This window comes from Phyllostomus hastatus, unplaced genomic scaffold (assembly GCF_019186645.2).
Source record: "Phyllostomus hastatus isolate PE091 unplaced genomic scaffold, TTU_PhHast_1.1 phas_scaffold_60, whole genome shotgun sequence".
Classification (NCBI taxonomy): Eukaryota; Metazoa; Chordata; class Mammalia; order Chiroptera; family Phyllostomidae; genus Phyllostomus; species Phyllostomus hastatus.
Window position 1 is genome coordinate 15,970,635 of NW_025334038.1, and position 22,778 is coordinate 15,993,412.

A 22,778-nucleotide genomic window follows, 5' to 3' on the forward strand; every position below is an offset into this window, starting at 1 on the left:
CTAGAACCTCTGTTTGAGTTGCCTATTCAAGTTACAATCACCAGTTCCTTCTGGAGGGCTCACTGAATCATGACTAGCCCAAACCCTATTGAATCCCTCCTACCCCCAGTGAAGCCAGCCTTCCTGGTTTCCCCCCTGCAGAATTAATCACTCAGCCCTAGAGTACCAGAATATACCACCCCAAAACAGGCTTCTTTGGCATGTGGAGCTAAAGGTTATTGAGAACCTGCATATTCAGGAAAAGCTCTAAAAACAAGGCACAAGCTTTTCTTTAGTAAAGGAAATTTACATTTGTAAAGGTGCCTGCATGTCCTATAGCAGAAAGAAGGCATTGACTTAAATCTATTTCAGTCCTTACTAAAGGACCTTTGTTCACTTTTCCTGATCACCTTCACATTACTTGCCTCCACCACCCAGAAACCCAAACCCTTTTTCTTTGTTTAGCCTAAAATGGTACAGAAGCCCCAATTCTAACCACTCCTTTGGATTGATTACTCATCACTGGGTGCTGCCATGTGTATATGTGTGGCACACCTGTTAATAAACTTCTCTTGTTTCTCTGTTGCTAATCTGTCTTTTGCCAGTCTAGTTTAGAGGGCTACAGCTGGACAACCCAACATGGGTAAAGGGAAAAGGTTATTTTTTTTCTCCCCTCCCCTCTACACACACCTAGAGAAGGCATTCTACATGCCACTGGAGTGTGACTTCAGCATTTGTCTGTTTCCTTAATTTGACTGTATCAGGCCCTGGCAGAGTGCCTGGCTCACATAGGCCTCAGTGTTTCATCATGTGGGCCAGTGGTGCTGGGGGTTCATCTTCCATGAGAGTTTTGTGGCTGAAAAAGGGGTTACCTAAAAACTACCTTTGGAATTTCAGAGTAATCTTCTTTTTCCCTTTTTCCAGATCCCTCAAGGCACACCCACCATACCTAAGCAGAAACCATGAAACCCCTCATCATTATCTTATTCCCCACATACCAACTCTATGTGCTGAAAATATCATTAACTATCCTGTGCCCACCAATGTAAAAAGAAATGTCTGCATTTTACTCTTTATCCAATCACAATTGTCCTGCTTTGCTTTCTCCCGCCTCCCTTGTCACCAATGGATTTCATGTAACCCTGTCTACTCCTTTGATTCCAATGTATAAAATAATGTGTAAAACTCCCATTCTCTGGAGCATTTCCTCAATCCATTGAGATTTTGCTTCCTAGCAATTTTCAACACTTAGGCTAAAATAAACTCATAAAAATTCTCTATAGGTTTGGATGTTTCCTCAACAGTCTAGCAATTTCCTTTCTTGCTTCAGTGAGTCAGGTAAGTAGATGCCATACTTGCCAAGTATGTCAAATATCACTTGTTTGGGGCATCACCTGACATGAAGCTCATCCTGATTCCCCTTCAGTTAATACACCATGAAGTGCAAAGTAACAGAACTCCCTGCTTCAAAACCCTGAGTGAATGAACAAGGTGTCCATCCAGGATGGTCTGAAACTACACAGGACTATGGGAAGAGCCACAGCTGCAGAAAGGGCTAGGTGTGGGAGAACAGCTGGCCCTGAAGTGTCCAGAGAGGCTTAAAATCAGTGAAGAGACAAGACTGGCCATCAGACAAGCAGTGTGGCCAAGGAAAGTGAACACTTGCTCCAGAGCAGGCAGACCACACGTGGTAGATCATTTTTTCCAAAGAAAGCTGACCCCATGACCTATCCCCAGTGCTCTTTTTACAATGTGATTGATGCTTATCTCATCAAGAGGTTGGGGGTCTGTATTTCCTTCCCCCAAATCTAGATGCAGCCTTGTGACAGCCCAGACCATGGGGTTCCACATAAGTGATGCTATGTGACTTCCAAGGCTATGTCAGAGAAAAGAGATGGCTACAACCTGGCTGGATCTCTCCTTTCATCTTTCTCTCTCTCCAGACACTCACTTTTGAAACCTAGTCATCATGTCATGAGGAAACCCAGGCCACAGTGAGAGGCCACTGGAGGAGCCTCAGCTGATGGCCGATAGCTACCTGTACACCCTTCAGATGACTCCAGCTCCCAGCCTTCAAATCTTCCAGGTATCTTCCTGCTGTCCCACCTGAGTTCCTGCCCCACAGAAACTGTGATAATGCTTGTTTTGGGTAACAGACAATAGGTAACAATACATGCACCATGAATGCCAGCTGTAATCCTCATTAGTTGTGTGACCCTGGACAAGAGTCCTCCTCTCCCTGAGCCAGTTTCCTCGCCAGACAACAGGTAAGAACACACACCTTCCCTACAGGGTTGTTCTGGGCACCAGAGCTGATGATTACAAGATGCCCAAAGGTCCTGGTTGCTCCAGCTATCTTCTTTATCTATTTTACCTGCTTATTGGCTTCACCTTCCGCCTTGAAAATGTACCTTCATGAAAGGCCATTCTGCTCACTGCTCTCAGCAACTTTACCAATCAAAACATGTTGCCTGAAATGAAAAGATAAAACTAACAGAGCATCAATGTGCTCACAAAATGCCAGTGACTAGGGTAGGGAGACAAGTCTGTCAGGGTAGAGCAGGGCCATGAAACGCTGGCAGGCAGTCTCAAGTCCAGGGCACTCTAAAGTCAGAAAGAGATCTGAAGACTGAGGGTGACACAGGTAGGGATGGTGACGCCAAGGGAGTCACTCCCCCCAAGCCTGCTGAGTGGCAGTCTCACCACCGAGCAGAGATCCCCACCCACCAGGAGCTTCCACTAACCCTGCCATGTGGCATGGTCTCACACTGCTGCCAACAAAGTGTCCAATTTGCCCTTGGCCACAACAGAACCTCCATCCTTTGTAATACACACTATGCCTAAGTGCAAAGAAAGTTCAAAGTGGTAATTCTGATCTTTTAGGTCCTACCCAGGGCTGGTATATACAGCTTCTGCTGCTTCTGAAGGCAGCTGGCTGCTCATTGTCTATGCTAAAGGCTCATCTACTCCATTGGCTTCCTTCCCCTTTGCTTGAGAATGTTCCATGGCTGGAAGAGGGGAACCTCACATTAAGTCCAAATGGTCCAAGGCAGATTATCAGAATGGAAGACCTGGTCTAAGAGGTAATGACCATTGCTTTCATGGAACTACAGAAACTGACTCTGAAACAGGACAATGAAATGATATAGCCCACTCAACCCTTGAACTCTTTTACAAAAATCACTTAAAAGAATCAGTGTGAAAGGGAAAGTTTGAGCTTCAGGAAAACCCGTCTCAGGGAGCATTTGAGATCTTGCTCCCTGGCATATGTTGTCATTTTGGCTCAAATAAACTTTATAAAAATTCTCAAAAAAGATAAAGAAATAAAGCAAAAGCACTTCTCTAAGAGAACACAAAGGATTATAAAAGTTCCAGGCAAATTTGTTTATTTTTTTCCAATAGCCATTCAATACTTTCTTTTTATTTGGATAGCAAATCCTTCCAAGATGCCACGAGTTCTTAGACAAAGACTTCTAAGTTTGGAAACACTCAGGGGCCAGCTCATCCACTACCTCCTAGCAATCATCATTTTGTTGTTCTTAGTTCCTAACAAGGAGAGTCCTCACATCTGTTCAGCTACATGCTCTGGGCTCCCAATACGTGTCAATCACTGTGAGAGAACTCATTAAATAGCAATGACAGTGGCTAGCATTTACCCAGAATCTGCATGGTGGTGGTGGTGCTGGAAGATAATTATTGTCTTCACAAATAAGAACTTAGAGAATACAGAATACAGAAGTTTTTGCATGTTGTAGAACCTAACACTCTGGTAGTCTAACTCCACATTTTTAACCACTAATGCCATCACTCAGTAATGGCAGCCCTGAGCATGTCCTGCTTTGTCCTGCTAAGTCCTCACAGGATCAATAAAACACCTCTTTATACACCTCCCCTTTCATGCCTTTCCAGTGCCATGAAGCCCTCCAAGTGTCTGTGGTTGGACTGAAGCCCACTCTGTTCCCAATAAGGGACAGGTGCTAAGTCATACTGTTCACTGGTTTATTGAGATCCTTTCCCAAAAGATACCACAGTGTGAAAGGGTTACCATCTGCTGCTCCATAGTCCCATATATCCATGTCAACAGTCAGGGGTGCCTTCCTTTGCTCAAAATTTTCACCAACTATCCACTGGAAGCAGCTCCCAAATCTCCCCATATTTTCTCTCCTTTAATTGCCCCAGAAAAACATAAAACTCAAGGAAGCAATCTTGGGAGGTAGTGTACAGAAGGGAGAGGTGTGTGTATGAGACTGCTAAAGAGCCAGTGAGTGAAAAGCTTCAAGGAGGTACCAACTAGATTACTAAGTAGTGACATAAAATCATATGGAGGAATAAGAGAGAAAAGGGTCTGGTTCTCAGAGCAATGGAGACCCAGAGAACCTCAGGAGTCACAGAGGGGCTGTATTTACAAGAAGTGGAATGGGGCAGTATGTTCTTCCATCTGGGGATAGGGAGCCCTGCTTCTCCCTATCCCTCCCCCTACTGGCCTATCTTCCCCACAGCCCCCTCACTTGTAAAGCAAATGGACTCGACTCCCATCACAGCTAAGCCGGTCAGGGAGCTCAGGGGGGCCCCTGGGTAGGACCCCAGGCCCTTCTGGGGGTGTCAGAGGTGGGCGCCGAGAGCGGAGCTGCTGCCGAGACTGGAGCTGATGGCGCAGTTCAGAGACTCGCTCCTCTTTCTGGAAGAAAAAAAAATAATTAGGAGATGGGGAGAAGGGGAAGTCATGAAGGGTGGGGGAGAGAAAAGGGGACAACAGAAAAAAATGGAGGTGGGGACATAGAAGTAGGTGGACAAAAGAAATGAAATGAGAAATCCAGAAAGAACAAGAAAAGCCAAAAGAGCATTAATGGGAGTACCGCTGAAGGAAAAGATCAGGGAAATAAAGGGAAAGAAAAAATGAGGAAGGGGGCAAAGGTTAGTGCACACTGCTTCCAACATCTCATACAGATTTGTGTCAACCCAGTTTGAATATGCCCTGCACTGTCACTGCACAGCCTGGGGCCCAGTGGACACCAGGGACACCTGCCCATCCCCTTTCCTGGAGGGTATGCTCAATATTAGCTGCTGAAGGCTCACCACTGCCCAGCAGAGCCCTCACCTCCTGACAAGGCCAACACTGAATCTTACCTGGCACAGAATCCTTGCTCCTTGCCCTATCCCTCCCCTTCCCTAGTCTGCTGCACTCATTCCCAGGCAGGTTTCTCTTGTGATGGGGCTTCCTGGACCCCTTTTGCACCCTGCATCAGCACACCTCAGCGATGATCTTTTCAAGTTCCCGGTTCTCCTTCTCCAACAGCCGGGACTTCTCCTCCTCATGGTTGTTGGTCGATGATCCTGTCTTCATGGTGTCCTGAGCCTCCGACTGCCATTCCCCTCGGGTAATCAGTCGACGCATCTGGGGAAGAATGTTTGGGGCGTGGGAGGGCCAAGCAGGGACTGTGTTAGCAATAGACTGATGGTGGGTTAGAACTGGAAGGAATGAAAATAAGAGGAACAAGCTCAGCCCCAAACAGGAGGAAGGGGACAGGGGAGCAGAGTCCTGAGAAGAAGGGACGGGGAAGGTAGAAGTACACCCAGGAGCTTACCTTCGGCACAAAGAGCACAACCAGAGTGATGTAAGAGGAGAAGACGATGGCAAGAGAGGCAAAGGCGAAGGCCGCATCCTGCTGGCTGGACAGGATCATGGTGACAGGGGCAGTGATGAGGCACAGGACCTGGGGGCAGTGTGTTTGGGGAGTCTCAGCTCTGCAGGCTCAGACAAGATCCAGGATTTTCTTTCCCCAGGAGAGAGTCTATGAGGTCAAGCTCCTGTTGAACTTTCCATTAGAAAAGGATCCAAATAGGATCATCCTCAACTCTAGCTTAAAAAGAATCACAAATAAACTGTCCGAAAGCAGTTCACAGCTCTAGGTCAACCCATCCCTCAGAGCAGGAGTGCCCGTGCTGTCTGGACACACACCCAGAGTCCTGAAGAGTCAATCTGGCAGGAACTCTCAATTCAGATTCCAGCCTGTGAACCCCAGACAAGTAATTTAACCTCTTTCTTTCTGCCTTCTCATCTATGTCATGTGGACACTAATATCCACTTCACTGGATAGTTGTGTGAGGATTAATAAAGTAGTGTCTGTGTGTGTTTTGTAAACTGTAAAGTACTTTACAAATCTGAAGGATTTAAAATCTCTTTAAGACTTCCATCCAACTGATCTAAGATCCAGTGCCTGATCCTTCTCATGCCACCCCATCTGGGTTGCTGTAGTCAGACCCTCGGGTCAATGCCAAGTGTCCAGGCAGCTCACCGCCACATTGTAGATGGCCATGCCCACAGCCCGGTGGTCATTGATCTTCTCAGTGGATACACTCTTGGTCTCATAAGCAAGAAAGATACCCAGTAGCAGCAGCAGCCCCTTGTAACCATAGAAAATGCCTGCAACAGCAGGAAAGGGTCACCTAGGCAGCATGACCTCCATGGTCCCATTCACTCCCATCCTCTCTATGATAGTCACCCACCATGGATCCTTCTCATAGTTCTCCAATGAAAATGGAGCCTCCTCCCCAATCAAACCATCTGAGCTAGCATACTCCTCCCTGTCCACTGCCCCCAGTGTCTACCCAGTTCACCCCCACCTCACCACTTCTTCCTGGGACTAGGAACCATGTCACACAGGAAGACGACAGTCAATAACGGCTGTTAGGCAGGCAAGGGCCTGGGCCACACAGTGTCTTCTCACCTTTAAGGTGGGAAGACAGCTTTTCAGACTGGGGACAGGTATACCATTTGTGATCACAGATCAGAGCAATTTTATAAAGGCTAGAAGGGACCTAAACCCATGCCCCCAGTCTTACTCTAGGGAGCTGTCTAGATGTAGACCTGTCAGGTCTGAAGATGAGAGAGAGGCTACTCCCACTGGTCTCTGCTTCTGCTGGACCCAACTTGCCTTATCCCTTCTTTAGGCTCTATCCTCCCTCCAGCAAAAGACCAACTGTCCCCTACTCTCAGAAAAGATCAGTTCCATGACAGCAAAGGACATCCAAACTGCGTTCACCTCTTCCTCTTTTTCTAAAGATGTTTCTCCCTCCAAACCCACTGTCCTTGCCCCATCCCTCAGCCTGTCCCCCACATCAACACACCAAGCCACGTATTCATCTTCTTGGAGCTGCAGTGCTCCAGCTGGGGCAGAATAGATACATCAATATCTTCCTTCGGTTCCTCCTTGGCAAAAGTCTAAGGGAGAAATAAGGCCACAGGAAAGATGGTTGTCATCCTCCCCTGTTCCCCCCACTTCTGCTCAGTCCGCGACTCCCAATTTGGCTCCCTTTCCTATGAGACCCCCAGGATGAGGCCAAGTTCCACTCTGGGCCAGAAAGCATTCACCTGAACACCTTAGGAATGCTTACTCCCCCTCTTTCCATGATGCTTGGAAAGTGTGCAAATCCTTCCCAGACCCCCTACCATTTCCATTCTTCAGATTAATCTAGAGGCCTCTGATGGAACTCCTTCTAAGGAGGAGGAAAAACTCTGACATGCAGAAGGCAGAAAAGTACTCTCCTACAGAGGGGCTTTCCTCCTCAAGACCACATGCAGCCCTGAAGGCCGTGACTGCTCAGCCTTCTGACCCCAAGTGGTACCTCGATGGTCCGGTGCAAGGGGTCTACAATCTGCCAGATAGTGAGAGTGAGGACATCCATGCCCACCAGCAGGCCCACTGTGGTGTACAGCTTCCAGGGCTCCAGGGTCTGGGCAAACACAAAGAACAGGCACATAAGGGGAAGCCTACTAAGCTGACAGCCAAGGCACCAGGGGCTGAGGGATGGCAAACAGCTCACCTTCCTCCACTCCTTCTTCTCCTCCTTCTTTGTGAAGACCGTGTGGACCCACCAGATCTTGGTGAACATGGAGCCATAGCCCAGACTAAAGCCCAGACCCAGGAGCCAGAGGCGGGCCTAGGAAAGGAGAGAGGCAGGAGCAGAATAGGGCAGGGCTGCAGCAGGGGACAGATGACCATGCAGGCAAAAGGCAGCCAGCAGGAATAGTAGGAGAGGGGAATGCCCATAGGGGAGGGCTCCCTACCTTCAACAGATTCCTCCCATCCATCTTCTACTTTGCCACCAAGTGATCTTGCTAAAACCTCCTGGTTTTAATGACCAGTCACTTCTGACCATTCCCCAATGCCTAAAGGTTGCAGCCTAGAAATCTCAGAATATGGCAGGAGACTGTTTACAGCATGGTCTCACTCATCTTTCCAGGCTCAGCTCCCAGGCCCTTGCCTGCCCCACACTCTAGCCATGCTGCTCAACTGGCTCTCCCTTGGTCTGCTGTCTTTCGTGTCTTCGCTAGTCACATGATGTTCCCAGCTGACAAAATCCCGTGCATCCTTCAATATTTAAACATCACCTCTTCTTTAAGGTCTGCCCAACCACTCCGAGCTGCTCTCTCATTTGCTCCCACAGCACTTTGCACAGATCCCTCTTCAGACACCTGTCACACTGTACTGTAGCAAACTGTCTGCCTCCTCACTGCATTCTGGTCTCACTGGAAAGACACCGCTCCTAATGAGTGGAATGTGCATGTATGTGCAAATGCCCTGTGCAGAGAGTCATGAAGACAAGCAATGGGCAGAGGAAAGAGAAGTAGTAAGGTGGGCAGGGAAAACAGTGTGTGTTTCCTACCAGCATAACATAGAACCACACAAATACCACTGCTGAAACCAGCCTTTCCCCACAGCTGCAGAATCTTCCATGTACCAAGAGTCCCATAGGGCCTCTCCCTGTGTAACAGTGGTCCCTTCCCCTCACTGTCCCAGCTGTCAATTCACATTTCTGCCTCCACCCTTCCCAAGGCCAACTAAGGCTCCCACAGGAAACCCAGTTCCTGTTCTCAGTCCCCACACCAAAGACAAGCCATCACTGTTTCTTTGTTCAGACCCCTTCCTTCATCTTCAATACCCCCTCCTCTTCTTGGCAAAGCATGCCATGGCAACCTGGGAACCAACAAGTGAGCTACAGAATGAAAAGTGTCTGGAGGCACAGAAAGATAGGGCAGAGACCGAGACAGATCAGAGCAGTGACATTAGAAGGAAAGGCAGGGAACTAGACAGCACAGGAGGTGCTCCTGAGTGGTATGTCAGCCAAAGTCTGCATGGTATCTGTGCCCCCCTCACCTGGCAGATGAAGGGAAACTGGTTTCTTCCAATGTGGTAACCATCCAGCCCGAGGGGGAAGACAGCAGCTAATGCCAGCGAGCAGCCCACAGCTGTCAGGTTATTCAGGTTGGGCTGTGAGTTCTGGATATAACTAGGGCAGAAGCAGGAAGGGAGGGAGAGAGAGAAGAGCAGAATTACCCCCTTCTGAAGGGAGGCTCAGCTCTCCAAATGCCACAGACAAAGGAAGACAGGCCTGGAGCAGGAAGCAGAGCCTTGAGAGAAAGATGACTGGTCAGGGACTATGCATGGACTTACAGAGCGCTTCCCTTCACAAACATTTTATCTAGAGCCCTGCACTGTGTTGCCTGCACAGTTAGCTGCTTTGAAGCAGTGATGGGAGTTCTGGTTGGTTTCTCCCCTTTCATGCTCAGTGATCATTAAGAAAGCAGTAGGACAGTGTAGAAACCTCAATGATATATGGCCTAGAAGTTATACAGGTTTGATTCTCACTCCCTTCAATGATCATTATCTTGGAGAGATAGAAAGGACAAGAAAACCATCAGAAGATACACTTACCGGACATGGGAGTTGTAGATGTTAAAGGACAGACAGACAACAGCTAGGACAATGCCCAGGCTGGAGAGAACCGAGACGGAGATAAAGAGTTTCTGTGACAGGAAGCGGAACGTCTTGATGACCAGGGTCTGGTCAGCAGGGGGGGACCCTCCTATGGCATAGGGGAGGGGGAGAAAGGGAAAGAAAAGGAAGGGGGATGAAAGAATGAAGGTGGGATAGGGGGAAGGCAATGGACAGAGCCGCTGGTGGACACTCAGTTCTTTGGCTGTGAGGACAGGAGACCTAAGTGCCCTAAGCAGTGCTGCTGCGGGTGCAAACCTCTCAGGGGACAATGAGAGAAGTGATCAGAAAATGGAGTACATGTCTGAACTAGAGGCTGACAAAGGCTGAGATGTGTCACCAAAGTTATAGTCTTTTTTTGTTATTGTTTGTTCTTTGTTTTTCTTGCAGGAAAGAAAAATGGGAATGGAAAGAAGGGGAGAGCTGAGAAAATGATGAGGTTTCTTATGACTTAAATCAAAAGCTGCAAAAAAGCTTAATGATTGTAAAATCATAAAGCTAAAGAGCCCCCAAGTATCTAGTCTGCCCTCCTAACTTTAGGAAAAGAAGAAACAAAAACTAATCTATGATTTTTAACTCTGACAGGCTGGTATTCCCAAAGGTGTTTTTCAGTTATTACCAAGCACTAAGAGGAAGCTTAAATTTGTCAGTTTGCGGGGTGGGGGGTGGGGGGGAGTTTTTAATTTGGTTAGCTTGGGGGAAAATGTAAGTGTAATTTAGGCCATGCAGCATTTATAGCTGTACAGAACACTGCCCTACATTCAAATTATAAAACATTTCAGAATTCCAGCAGGGATGGGAGCTACTAGACTCCAACTGGGCAGGTGAATGGCAGGGGTCTCCCATGGCTGTGCCTCCCTCCATTCTTCAAATGTCAAGCCTTTATTTTACCAGGAAGACCTTCCTTTTGCCTACTGTTAGTATCTTTACCATTTCCTATTATTTTAGCCCACCAAGCAAAGAAATATTGGTTACTTTCCCCTTTTATAATGCACGTTTTAGTAGAAGACGATTTCTATCCTTCTTATAGTTTAAGCAATTGTTTTCTTCAGAGATAAAGAGGCAACTGAAGCCTGACATATCAAGGCACCAGAACATCTGGGACACCCAAATGGAGTTCCCCTTTCCCACCCTGCCTCTGACCCACTGCTTTTAATAGTGCATGCTACCAACTGTCTATTCTGTTTCCAAATACACCAGTCTCCCCTACCTGCGTACTGGAGATTCTATTTCCTTTCTCTGAACCCCAGCTCCTGGTCCATTCTCTGGAGCATTTCAACTTAATGGCAGCTACAACCCCACCTTCATTCAAATGCATGACTGTTTCCATGATTGTACAGAGGGGATGAAAGGAAATAAAATAGGATCTACTTACCAATCCACTTATCTGTTTTGGACCAGGAAAGATCATCCTTGGTGCTGTCATAGTAGCCAATCTTTTTGTAGCTGCCACCTGGACAGATGACAATAAAAAGAGTGACCACAGGTTGAAGATCAGATCATGGGCATTTCCCAACTTTCTACTTTCCTAATGTAGCTTTCTGTGGTTGTATCTGATTTTCTCTTCACCTGAGCCCCTGAAAGATAACTTGCAAGGATCTGAGGGGTCACATGAATAAGTAACCTGACTTAAAAGCAGCGTAAAGTGGGTCCCACAAGTCAATCTTATACATGTAAAGTTGTTCAGCAAAGAAGGTTCCACCATGTGTCTGCCACTCATTCCACTGCCCCACGCCTCTCTTAGCAAGATGTCTCGCTTTGATTCTAGTTTTAAAGCTTTAAACATTTGTTTATTCTCCCTCTCATGATAGACAGAATCATAGAATTATTTTCCCAGTGGCTTTCCTTTTAATTTTATAAATTTATTTTATGTTGGTTGGCTTGGGTTTTAATTCCTTAAGTAAGTTGTACCTGCCCCTGAAAGAGTCACAAAGTAAAATTCAGTCACTCCTAAGATTTCTGTTCTAAAACTGTCCCAGTTACCCTGACTTTTCCATCAAAAGTCAACTCACATCCCCTTCACCATGGCTGAAGTCCATTCCCTCTTGTCTGAGATACAAAGGGGAACTGAGAGATTGTGGGAGGTAGGAGGAAGAAAGAAACTTTTCACAGAAAGCCAAGAAACAGCTCTCTTGACCGTGCTATGAAGGTGAATGTGGTGGAGTTGAAAAATTAACTCACAGTTTTTCAAATACATAATTGTGCTACGTTATAAGAAAATACAACCTAGAAAAGACAAACTGCACATACTGCAGAAATATTCAGAATGGTTACTCACATAGCAAGAAAATTATATAAATTCTCTTTAAAAATAGTAGGTTTCCTAGATTCAACTTTCCTTGAGTCCATGGGTATGCAAGGGAGAGGTCATTAACCCCGCAACCCAAGCTACCAAAAGGAAATTTCTTCAATTAAAATCAAAGCCAGGTTCTGGCTGGTGTGGCTCAGTGAATTGAGAGCTGGCCTGCGAACCAGAGAGTCACCAGTTCGATTCCCAGTTGGGGCACACGCCTGGGTTGTGGGCCAGATCCTCAGTTGGGGGCACATGAGAAGCAACCACACACTGATGTTTCTCTCCCTCCCTTCCTCTCTCTCTAAAAAAAATAAATAAAATATTTTTTTAAATAAAATAAAAGCCAGCCCTGGCTGGTGTGACTCAGTGGATTAAATGCTGCCCTGTGAGCCAGTTCAATTCCCAGGCAGGGCACATGCCTCAGTTGTGGGCCAAGTCCCCAGGGGACCTAGAGGGCATGCAAAAGACAGTCACACGTTGATGTTTCTCTCCCTCTATTTCTCCCTCCCTTCCCCTTTCTCTAAAGATAAATAAACAAAATCTTTTTTAAAAAATCAAAGCCAATGGAGACACAGAGGCTGTTTCCAAAGTGCATGCCACTTTTCAAGAACACAACCACTGCTGCTCAAAGAAATCCACCCATATATGAGTTGTTTTTACTGTTTATTATTATTACTAAAGCTTGATGAACACAGTCAAAAGAGGAAGGCAGGAGGTGGAGAGGCACTCAGACTGGCTTGTGATACCATCTGGTGTCCTAGCCCAGCTCCAGCTGGTCCCCATGCCCCCACCCTATGGTCCCCATGTCCCCAACTTATGGCCCTGTGCTCACCCTGGAGTTGCTCAATAAGTGTCCATGCCATCCGAGAGCCACTGGCATCAAACACCACATGGCCCTGAGGGAGAAGAACATGAGCAGGAAGGCAAAGAGGACAAAGGCAAGAGTGAAAGAGAACATCAAAGACTCTTTGAATCCTTAGGTTTTTTTATGTTAATTGAGCTTCAGAATGAATTCTATTTATGGCATTTGCCTGCATATAGGACATACCCCAGATACTCATACCCTAGATTTCAGAATCGCTATTTTTTAGAAAAATTTCACCCATGAGATAGATAGGAATGGGATAAATCCCCAGGTAGAGGGAGCACCAGGAGACCTGGTTTATGGCTGTGTGACCTGAGTAAGTCACCAAATCCCTCTAGATGCTAGTTTCCCCACTTTAAAAGAAATAAGGAGATGATCTCTGTTTCCTCTTTCAAAATCCTATGATTCTTATGTGACTCATCAATGTCTGGACTGAAAAGAAATGAGGGGTGGGACTGAAAGAAATAGAACAGACCCCTTTTCCCCTTCTAATCCCTGGTGGGTTTTCAGGTTTGGGGTCCCTACTTCCTTGGTCTGACATTGATTATTATAGGGAGGTAACAGAGAGACAGAGAACACACGATTCCAGGAGAGGGTATCTCTCTCTCAGTGGGAGGACAGAAGAGTGTGAAGAAGTCCCTGGAACTCACAGAGACACCCTCAAAGGATGAGGAGTTCATTGCCCGGTAGATTTGGTCAGTAATGGTCTGGTTGTTGTAGTTGAAGTCTTCCAGGCGCACACCTGAGCGGCCATCCCCTCCAGATGTCTTGTTCAGAGCCAGTGCCAAGGCCCAGATAGCATCATAAGCCAGGGGTGCCTCCTGGAAGCCACCTGTCTCCTCAGGGTGTCTTTTTAGTCGCTTGGTCAGTTTCTCCACAAATTCCTGGGATGTCTGAGGAGGAAAGAATTAGAGTGTGACAGGGAATGGGTGGTGGCATATGATTCTGGTTCTGACATTATGGCTTGACTAGATGGTTTAAGTTCATGTTGTCATGGTGAGCACATGTACATGTACATCTTTAACTATGACCATACCCAAGTGTCTGTCTTATATCAGAAGCTATACTAGACTAGAGCAGAGATTAGTTGGGTCCAATGGTCTTAGTGTGAATAGCTGCTAGCTCAGAACTACAGAGTTGTTAAAGAATAGACACTTTGCATAATAAATGGCAAAAGATAAAAAGTAGAGATAGAGAAAAGCAAGAGAATGGATATTCCCACGGAGAGCTGTAACACTGTGCTCTCATTCAGACCTTCCCAACGGAACTGACCCAGCACCAAACAGCTCCTCCAATTCTGAACAATCTCAGAAAAGGTGGCACCACACCTTTTTCATCTACTTGTCAGCCTGGAAGATTTTTCTTTAGTGTTTTGACTTTTCATCCTCATGTGCTTTCAGTTCACTGACACTTAGATGGTTTTGAGAAGACTGAGTACTGTGGAAATAACCTTAACATTTTTAAAGCCTGTTATTCAATTCCTACCCACAACGCTCACTCCCAACCCTAAACCTTATTTTTCCAAGAAAGCTAAATAGAATGACAGCTCCTTCAACTGTCATGAAATAAGTTGAGAGATCTGAATTTCTATACTTGGTAGTAACCTTACTTAGCTAAATGACCATAGGCAAATAATAATATAGAAAATCACACCTGCCCTTCCTTACACCCCAGAAACCACACATAGAAAGGCTCAGTAGGCACCTCGTGGCAAGGCACAAGTAAGACACAGGCCCTACACCCTCTATTTAGATTTGGAATATATTAGTATACACACACTCTATAAAGAAATGAAGAGACAAATGAAGAACAGATAAAAATATCCATTCCCCATGCCCTGCTCATTTTTCTTTCTATTCAACTTTCTGGAGACACAAAGGAGTGGAAAATGCAAAGGACAGGCAGTTGTGGTGCAGTGGAAACAGCCTGGGCTTTCAAAACAGATAGGCCTGTACTTAATTCTCCTTAAGGACAGGATCAGGTTCCAGTCCTCTCCTTAGCCTCAGAACCGAGCATTATGCTCAGTTGATAATGGATATCCATTGAATTAGGGCAGTGAAAATACTCTATATGATACTATAATGATGGAAATAAATGTATGTGTACATATACACACAGATACACACACACACACACACACATATATATGGTCTGTCCAGAAGGTATCCAGCCATGTCATCTGAATAGAGACATTAATTGAATAAGATAAAAGACACATTGTACATAGGACAATGACACCTCAGTCCCCTTCAAAGTAGGCACCTTGGGACCCCCCCCAGTTTTTCCAATTGTCATTAGCTGTCAGGTTATATTTTCCTGAATCTCATCAACAATCTGAAATCTCTTCTCTTTCAAAGGTTTTAATTTTGGGAAAAGCCAGAAGTTACAGGGCACCACATTTGGGCTCTAGGGGTGCTGAGTCACCTGGGTGATTTGATGTTTTGACAAAATACTCTATACGAGATATGATACATGTGTGGGTACATTATCACGATGAAGCTGTCAATCACTAGTTGTCCATAGCTGTGGCCTTCTGAACTATCCAAATAGTTTCCATGGAGGAATGTTCAAGTTTATTGCAAAATTTAATACAGATTCATTGCTCTACTTGCTCTGTCATTTTGAATGTGACAGCCACACAGAACACATGTTTACTCAACAGAATCTACTGCTCCCACTGACTAGTAGAGTGAAGTTGTCATTATTCATGCCTGCGCATTCCAGTCCACTCCCCATGCCTACCAGGTTACATTGATGTCTCATAAACTACTCTCATTATATTAACAATGGCTGGACTTGTCAGACAGAATATATATATATATATATACACACACACACACACACACACACACACATCAGACTATATATATATATATATATATATATATATATATATATATATATATATATCTCAGAATGTATAACTCCAGAGGCTTCCAGCCAAGATGGAGGCATAGGTAGATACTCTTTGCTTCCTCACAACCAAAAGGACAACCAATTAAAAAAAACAATAACTGGAACTTCCAGAAAATCAAACTGTATGGAAGCCTAACAACCAAGAAGTTAAAGAAGAAACATTCACCCAGACTGGTAGGTAAGGAGGAGATGGGAAGCTGGAGCAATGAGGGTGCGTGAAGAGCAGTGGCTGCCAGACCAGGGCAGGCAAGGCAGCAGCTACTGGACTGGGATATCCCACATTCACATGCAGATAGGCCAGGAGAAACAACTGGGGAGCGAGACAGACAGCACAACCCAAAGTTCCAGTGTGGGAAACTAAAGCCCCAAAACATCTGGCTATAAAAACTTGTGAGGGTTGCAGTGGCGGTGAGAGAAACTCCCACTCTCACAGGAGAGGTTGTTGGAGGGGCCCACAGGATCCTAGAACACACACAAGCCCACTCACCTGGAAATCAGAACCTGAAAGGGCACAATCTGCTTGTGGGAAGGGAGGGAAGTGACTGAAAGCGGGGGAGAGCCAAGCAAGCAACATTGTTCCTTCTCTGACTCCCCCACAGACAGCACCACAACACAGCAAAGTGGGTTGCCCCACCCTGGACCAATGGTAAGGGGCTCCACCTCTTACAACATAACAGGTGCACTGAGACAAAGAAATATGGCCCAAATGAAAGAACAGGTCAAAACTCCAGAAAAAGAACTAAGCAATGAAGAGATAGCCAACCAATCAGATGGAGAGTTCAAAACACTGGTAATCAGGATGCTAACAGAAATGACTGAGAACAGTTGCAAAACAAGGAAGAAATGAAGGCTATGCAAAGTAAAGAAGAAAAATATACAGGGAACGAACAGTGAAGGGAAGGACACTGGGACTTAAATCAACAATTTGGAATAGAAGGAAGAAAGAAATACCCAACCAGAAAAGAATGAAGAAACAAGAATTCAAAAAACTAAGGAATGGCTTAGGAACCTCAAGGACAACTTTAAACATTATAACATCTGAATCACAGGAGCACCTGAAGGAGAAGAGGAACAGTAAGAAATTGAAAACTTTTAAAAACAAATAATGAAGGAGAATTTCCCCAATCTGGCAAAGGAAATAGACTTCCAGCAGTCCAGGAAGCCCAGAGAGTCTCAAAGAAGTCAGATCCAAGGAAGCACACACCAAGACACATCATAATTACATTACCCAAGATTAAAGATAAGGAGAGAATCTTAAAAGCAGCCAGAGGAAAGGAGACAGTTAGCTACAAAGGAGTTTCCATAAGGTTATCAGTTGATTTCTCAAAAGAAACCTTGCAGGCAAGAAGGGGCTGGAAAGAAGTATTCAAAGTCATGAAAGGCAAGGACCCTATATCCAGAATTAGTCTATCTGGCAAAGCTAACATTTAGAGTGGAAGGGCAGATAAAGTGCTTCTCAGATAAAGTCAAGTTAAAGGAGTTCATCATCACTAAGCCCTTATTATATGAAATGTTAAAGGGACTTACCTAAGAAAATGAAGAAGATCAAAAATATGAACAGTAAAATGACAACAAATACAACTATCAATAACTGAACCTAAAAAAAAAAAAGCAAAAACATACTAAGCAAACAACTAGAATAGGAACAGAGTCATAGAAATGGAGATCACATGGAAGGTTATCAGTGGGGTAGGGAAGGACGGAGATTGAGGGAAAAGGAACAGGGAATAAGAAGCATAACTAGTAGGTACAATATAGACAGGGAGAGGTTAAGAACAGTATAGGAAATGGAGAAGTCAGAGAACTTATATGTAGGACCCACGGGCATTAACTAAAGCTGGGAATCCTGGAGGGAGGGGTAGTGCACGGCAGAAGGGTATAAAGGGAAGAAAAAAAATGGGACAACTGTAATAGCATCATCAATAAAATATACTTAAAAAATGTATAACTAAGAATGAGCCCTCATGTAAACTATAGGTGACAATGATGTATCAATGTAGGTTCATCAATTGTAACTACTCTGTGGAATGTTGATAATGAAGGAACCTATACATGTATAAGGGCAGGGGGGCATACAGAAAATATCTGCACCTTCCTCTCAATTTTGCTGTGGACTTGAGCTGCTTTAAAAACAATAAAGTGTTTTTTAAATGTTCATTGAATGTATAAATATAGGTGCATGAATTCCAATTCTAACTAATTCATTTACCTGCTATTACTCTCAAGTTGCTAAACCTTAGTAGTTGCTTATTCGGCTTTAAAATGGGAATACTACTACCTTGAAGAGTTATTATAATGATGAAATAACACATATATAAAATGGTGGGTATAAAGCAAGTTACATTTTTGTGAATTCACATCTTCATGATTTTTTGTCTCTCAGCTTCATCTTTGTCACTATTACTGAGCTCTATAATCCAGCTTGGTATTTTAAGTCCTATATCTCCAATTATCTCTAAAGCATCTGTAACTATATGATAAATGATCTCAAATTAAAAATATCTAAGACTGAGCTCAATTTTCATCACTCCCCAACATTTCCCAGGACATGAGATTAAATCCTTAGAATCACCTGCAGGGGTGTACAACCTGTAGCCCGCTGTCTGCAAGTGGCTCAGGATGGCTATGAATGTAGCCTAATGCAAAATTGTAATTTTACAATTTTTGTAAATTTACTTAAAACTATGAGATTTTTTTGTGATTACATGTCACAATGTATTTAATGTGTGGCCCAAGATGACAATTCTTTTTCCAGTGTGGCCCAGACACACCAAAAGTTTAGACATCCCTGTGGGCTTACATTCTTTCAAATCACCAAGTTCTCTTAATTCCTTTGTTGAAATGTCTCATCCCTCCCTACACAGAATAGCAGCTAATATTTATATTGTTCATACAATGTACCAGGCACTTTTTTAAGGTACATATATCAACTTATTTAATCCTTAAATAATCTAATGAGGTTTATGGCCCTTTCTAGAGATAAGGAAACTGAGGCACAGAAAAGTTCAACTTGTCTGAAGTACTGCTAGTGCATAGCAGCATGCAAACCCAGGCAGCCTGACATCAAAGTCGAGACTCTTCCCAACTGCCCGACACTGCTTGTGTAAGCTGAAACATCTCTCTTCTAGAGCATCTACTGAACAGGCAGCAGTGAGCCTGAGGCTTTCTTTTTCTTTTACAATTTTTTTAATTTGATGATTTTTTTAGAGAGGGAAAGAGAGAGAGAAACATGGATTTGTTATTCTGCTTATTTATGCATTCATTGGTTGATTCTTGTATGGTCCCTGACCAGGGTTCAAACCCACAATGTTGGTATATCAGGACAATGCTCTAACCAACTGAGCTACCTGGCCAGGGCAGGCTGAGGCTTTCTGAGTAGTCCTTCAGCCACCAAGTCTAACTAATCTGCAGTTCAAAGTAAGTGCTACATCAGAAAATCACCCACTAGGGGAGGACTCATCCACCCTGCATGATGCCACCCTCACATCCTGCTGGCTCCAGGTCACTACCACTAACACGTTGTTTGGCTCTGGTGCCACAACTGACCCCTGCATAACTAAAGTAAACAAAAACATCTTCCCCCTTGGGTTGGCAAGTATAGAGCTGTCAATTTTCAAATGGAAATGTTATTAGGCAGTTTAAGGAGAACAGAACAATAAAAATTCCATAATCCACAGAAATTAGTGAAGTAACTAACTGCAAACTTATGATAGTAACTCTTTCCCAGCTCTGTCTGGCTGTTTCTATAAGTGAGAATGAATGCTCAACAGTGATCTAAAATATGTACACTGAGGTAGTTTTTGGATTTTTTTTTAAGATTTTATTTATTTATTTTTAGAGAGAGGGGGAGGGAAGGAGAAAGAGAGGGAAGGAAACATCAATGTGTGGTTGCCTCTCGCCCACCCCCTACAGAGGACCTGGTCTACAACCCAGGCATGTGCCTTAACTGGGAATCGAACCAGTGACTCTTTGGTTTGCAGGCCTGTGGATTTTTATTTTATATTGTCCCCAGATCTGATGGGACCTTTATCCAGTCAGAATTTGCTCATTTTACTCACATTCTTACCCCCACCACCCACCTGCCCCTCTAGCCCAGAGCTATAACCTTTCTCCAGAGCCCCTCTAGCCCACTCTCCCACATCTAACTCCTAAACACTCTTTTTCTAAGCCAGGGTTTCTCAGTATCTGCACTACTGACATGTGGTGCAGGATAACTCTTTGTTGTGGGGGACTGTCTGGTACATTGTAGGATGTTTTAGAAGGATCACTAGCCTACCCATTAGACAGCAGATGTAACAACCAAAATTGTCCCTAGATACTGCAACCTCTGTTTGTAAACCACTGCTCTAACCAATAGTCCTCAGAAGCATCAATTTCCCCAGAGAACTTGTCAAAAATGTAACCCTAAACCCAGGCCTACCCCTGAATCAGAGCTTCTAATGGAAATGGCCCTTTTCCCTTATTAACTGACCTTCCAGGTAATTCTGATAGAAGCTAAACTTTCAGAACTATTAATCTAAACTTAAGGCCATCCTTGTAGAATAAAGAAAGGCAACTCTGCTTCTTTTCTAAATTATCAAGGCTCTGGGCACCTAAGACCAACCCTTGCTTCTTATCTACTTTTCTTGGACCTATAATCTCTCCTCTAGTTAACTGTTAAGTCTGCTTCTACCCTCTGGTAAATCTTGGCTTTTGCCCCTGGCATTTTAGGTTACTGAGCTTGCCTGGTGTCACTAGAAGCCCTATGAGCTCAAAGGCAGGCACCATTTTTCTCTAGAAACCAAGAGTCAGAAGGAGACCTCTATCTAATTCATTCTGCTCAAATGTCCCTCCATACCCCTAACCACATCCCTGCTTCCTGTGTGGGGCTCCTCTAGCTCCCTGGTAGGAGGAAGAAGCCACAACACTAAGGTCCTGGGCTCACGGCACCAACAAGCCTTTTCAACATCACTTTCCTAGGTTCTTGAGGATGACTCACCTATCAAGTGACCTTCCAGAATTGTTCCAACATATTTTCAACCAAGATACCTTACCTATAGAGTCCCTTAGAATGTCCCAGGATAGTATCCATAATCAGAGCCCACATAGCAAATGACTGACCCTTCATCACAACACATTGCCAGAATAAATTTCCCGACTCTTCTTTCTCTCTTATTCATAAACTGCCAACACTTAAACTGTGTTAGCCCATAAAAGTTAAAACGTTTTAGTCTGACTTCATGGTTTCCCATGGAAGGTGAAGAGGGCAGAGTGGTTTGGACTCAGATTCAATTAGGTTCAATTCCAGCCTGACCACGCAGTAGTTTCATGACCTGGGACAAGTAAGTAACTTAACCTCTCTGAGTCTGTTTCCTAGCCTATAAAATGGAAATGAAAAATCTACAACAGAGTATTGCTGTGAGGATCACTGAAAGTATGTATGCAAACTTCTGGTTTACTACACAAAAGCAATTATTACTACAACTTTGTTTTAATGAGATAATCGGAGGGCTTTATAACCATTAGCTCACTCCTAGCAACCTGTCCAAAGCAGGTATTCCAGACCTGGGGCTGCCCTTGGTATAGTAAGCAGACACACAAGTAGCCTTATCCAGCTCATCCAAGATTCTGTGTTCCCTAAGATGTAGTGCTTCTCCCCCTCATACCCTGCTCACTTGTGCCCCACACCTGCAAAGGCTGCCTCAGCCTTCCTAAATCAGAGGATGTGTCTTCTAGCTCTAGGTCTGTCACTAATCAGCTATCTGGGGCTAAATAATTTCAAAAGTCTCCTTTACATCTAAAATTATAAGATTATTTAAAAACCATCAGGAAGAGCCAAGCTAATGGAGCATCAACCAGAAGTGAATATAAAACACCCTGTCCAGGTATCTCAGTTGTTTAAAGCACAATTCCGCTGTGCCAAGGTTACAGGTTTGATCCCCAGCCAGGGCACATAAATAAGTGAACAAATTGATGTTCCTTTCTCTTTCTCTCTCTCCACCCTGCCTCAAATCAATGTAAAAAAAAAATTTTAAGTTGTTAGTATCAAAAAGCTCTAAAATCACCAAGAAAATAAAATATATTTCTAGCCAGGAACACTGCTCCTGTAAAGGTGTGCTTATGTATACAGCACCTATCGATGTTATCATTAATACCTCTCCCTCATTTCATTTCTTGCTAACTGCTCCTTGCTTCCATGAACAGCCTTTCTACTCATTAAACCACTCTCATCTCTTTTCCCTGCCCAAGGCAGCCAGAGCAGAAGTGGAATCCATGGAAATACGATGTAAAAAGAACCTCAAAAGGGGTAAAGGCCCCTTGCCCCTCTGTACCTCCAAACTCCACACCTGTTCCCCTCCCCTTTGAGGCTCCCTCAGTCCTCCCCACCTGCCTAAGTGCCAGCTTCTAACTAAGTTCTCACAATCTCACCATGTTGGAAATGCTGCGGGTATTGGCAGGGTTCAGCATGACGATCTCAGTGGTGATGTGACCCTCCACCGCCTCAGTCATCTCGTCCACTGTGCAGTTGATGGACGGGTCATAGATCTTGAACCAATTGTCAGCATACCACCCAATGAGGAACCAGACATACTTCTTCCCGAAGAGCCGCTCCTTGTACACCTAAATACAAAGAAGGAGGAGGACTGAGTCTCTGTTCCTTTTTTTTTCTTCTTATCTCGCTTGTCACTATTCAGCCTCTTAGGAATCAGAGAAGAACACAGAACTGAAAAGAGAAATCTACAAGTCTTGGTGAGGTGGTAGGAAAGGCTCTACTCCTCCTCCTAAATTCTTCCCTAGCCTCTATTTTCAAGTGGCCTTTCACAGCCAGTAAGGAATGACAGGATCCACAGGCTCCTCCAGAAATACAAAGTAGAGGGAAAATAAGATCTGTGTCATGTGTGTGAGAAGCTGAGAGATGGAGTCAAAGCCAACAGATGGGGACATCATATTAATCAACACCTCATACCAT

General features: G+C 44.5%; 1 protein-coding gene across 6 annotated transcripts in view; it reads right to left on the reverse strand.

Annotated features, from left to right (window-relative positions):
* Positions 1–3,348: 3,348 nt before the first annotated feature.
* Positions 3,349–22,778, reverse strand: part of GABBR1 (gamma-aminobutyric acid type B receptor subunit 1) — a 30,621-nt gene continuing 11,191 nt past the window's right edge. For 5 of the 6 annotated variants that reach the window (XM_045825979.1, XM_045825977.1, XM_045825976.1 and 2 more), the window contains 13 exons: positions 22,238–22,429; positions 13,564–13,806; positions 12,881–12,944; positions 11,131–11,208; positions 9,696–9,846; positions 9,138–9,270; positions 7,804–7,920; positions 7,606–7,713; positions 7,108–7,201; positions 6,276–6,403; positions 5,565–5,693; positions 5,231–5,374; positions 3,349–4,657 (listed from right to left, as the gene is read on the reverse strand). In XM_045825979.1, coding sequence (XP_045681935.1) covers positions 4,484–4,657; positions 5,231–5,374; positions 5,565–5,693; positions 6,276–6,403; positions 7,108–7,201; positions 7,606–7,713; positions 7,804–7,920; positions 9,138–9,270; positions 9,696–9,846; positions 11,131–11,208; positions 12,881–12,944; positions 13,564–13,806; positions 22,238–22,429 — 1,755 coding nt within the window. In that variant the 3' untranslated portion in view covers positions 3,349–4,483. The remainder of the gene's footprint in view (positions 4,658–5,230; positions 5,375–5,564; positions 5,694–6,275; positions 6,404–7,107; positions 7,202–7,605; positions 7,714–7,803; positions 7,921–9,137; positions 9,271–9,695; positions 9,847–11,130; positions 11,209–12,880; positions 12,945–13,563; positions 13,807–22,237; positions 22,430–22,778) is intronic. The other variant, XM_045825980.1, reaches the window with a different exon arrangement.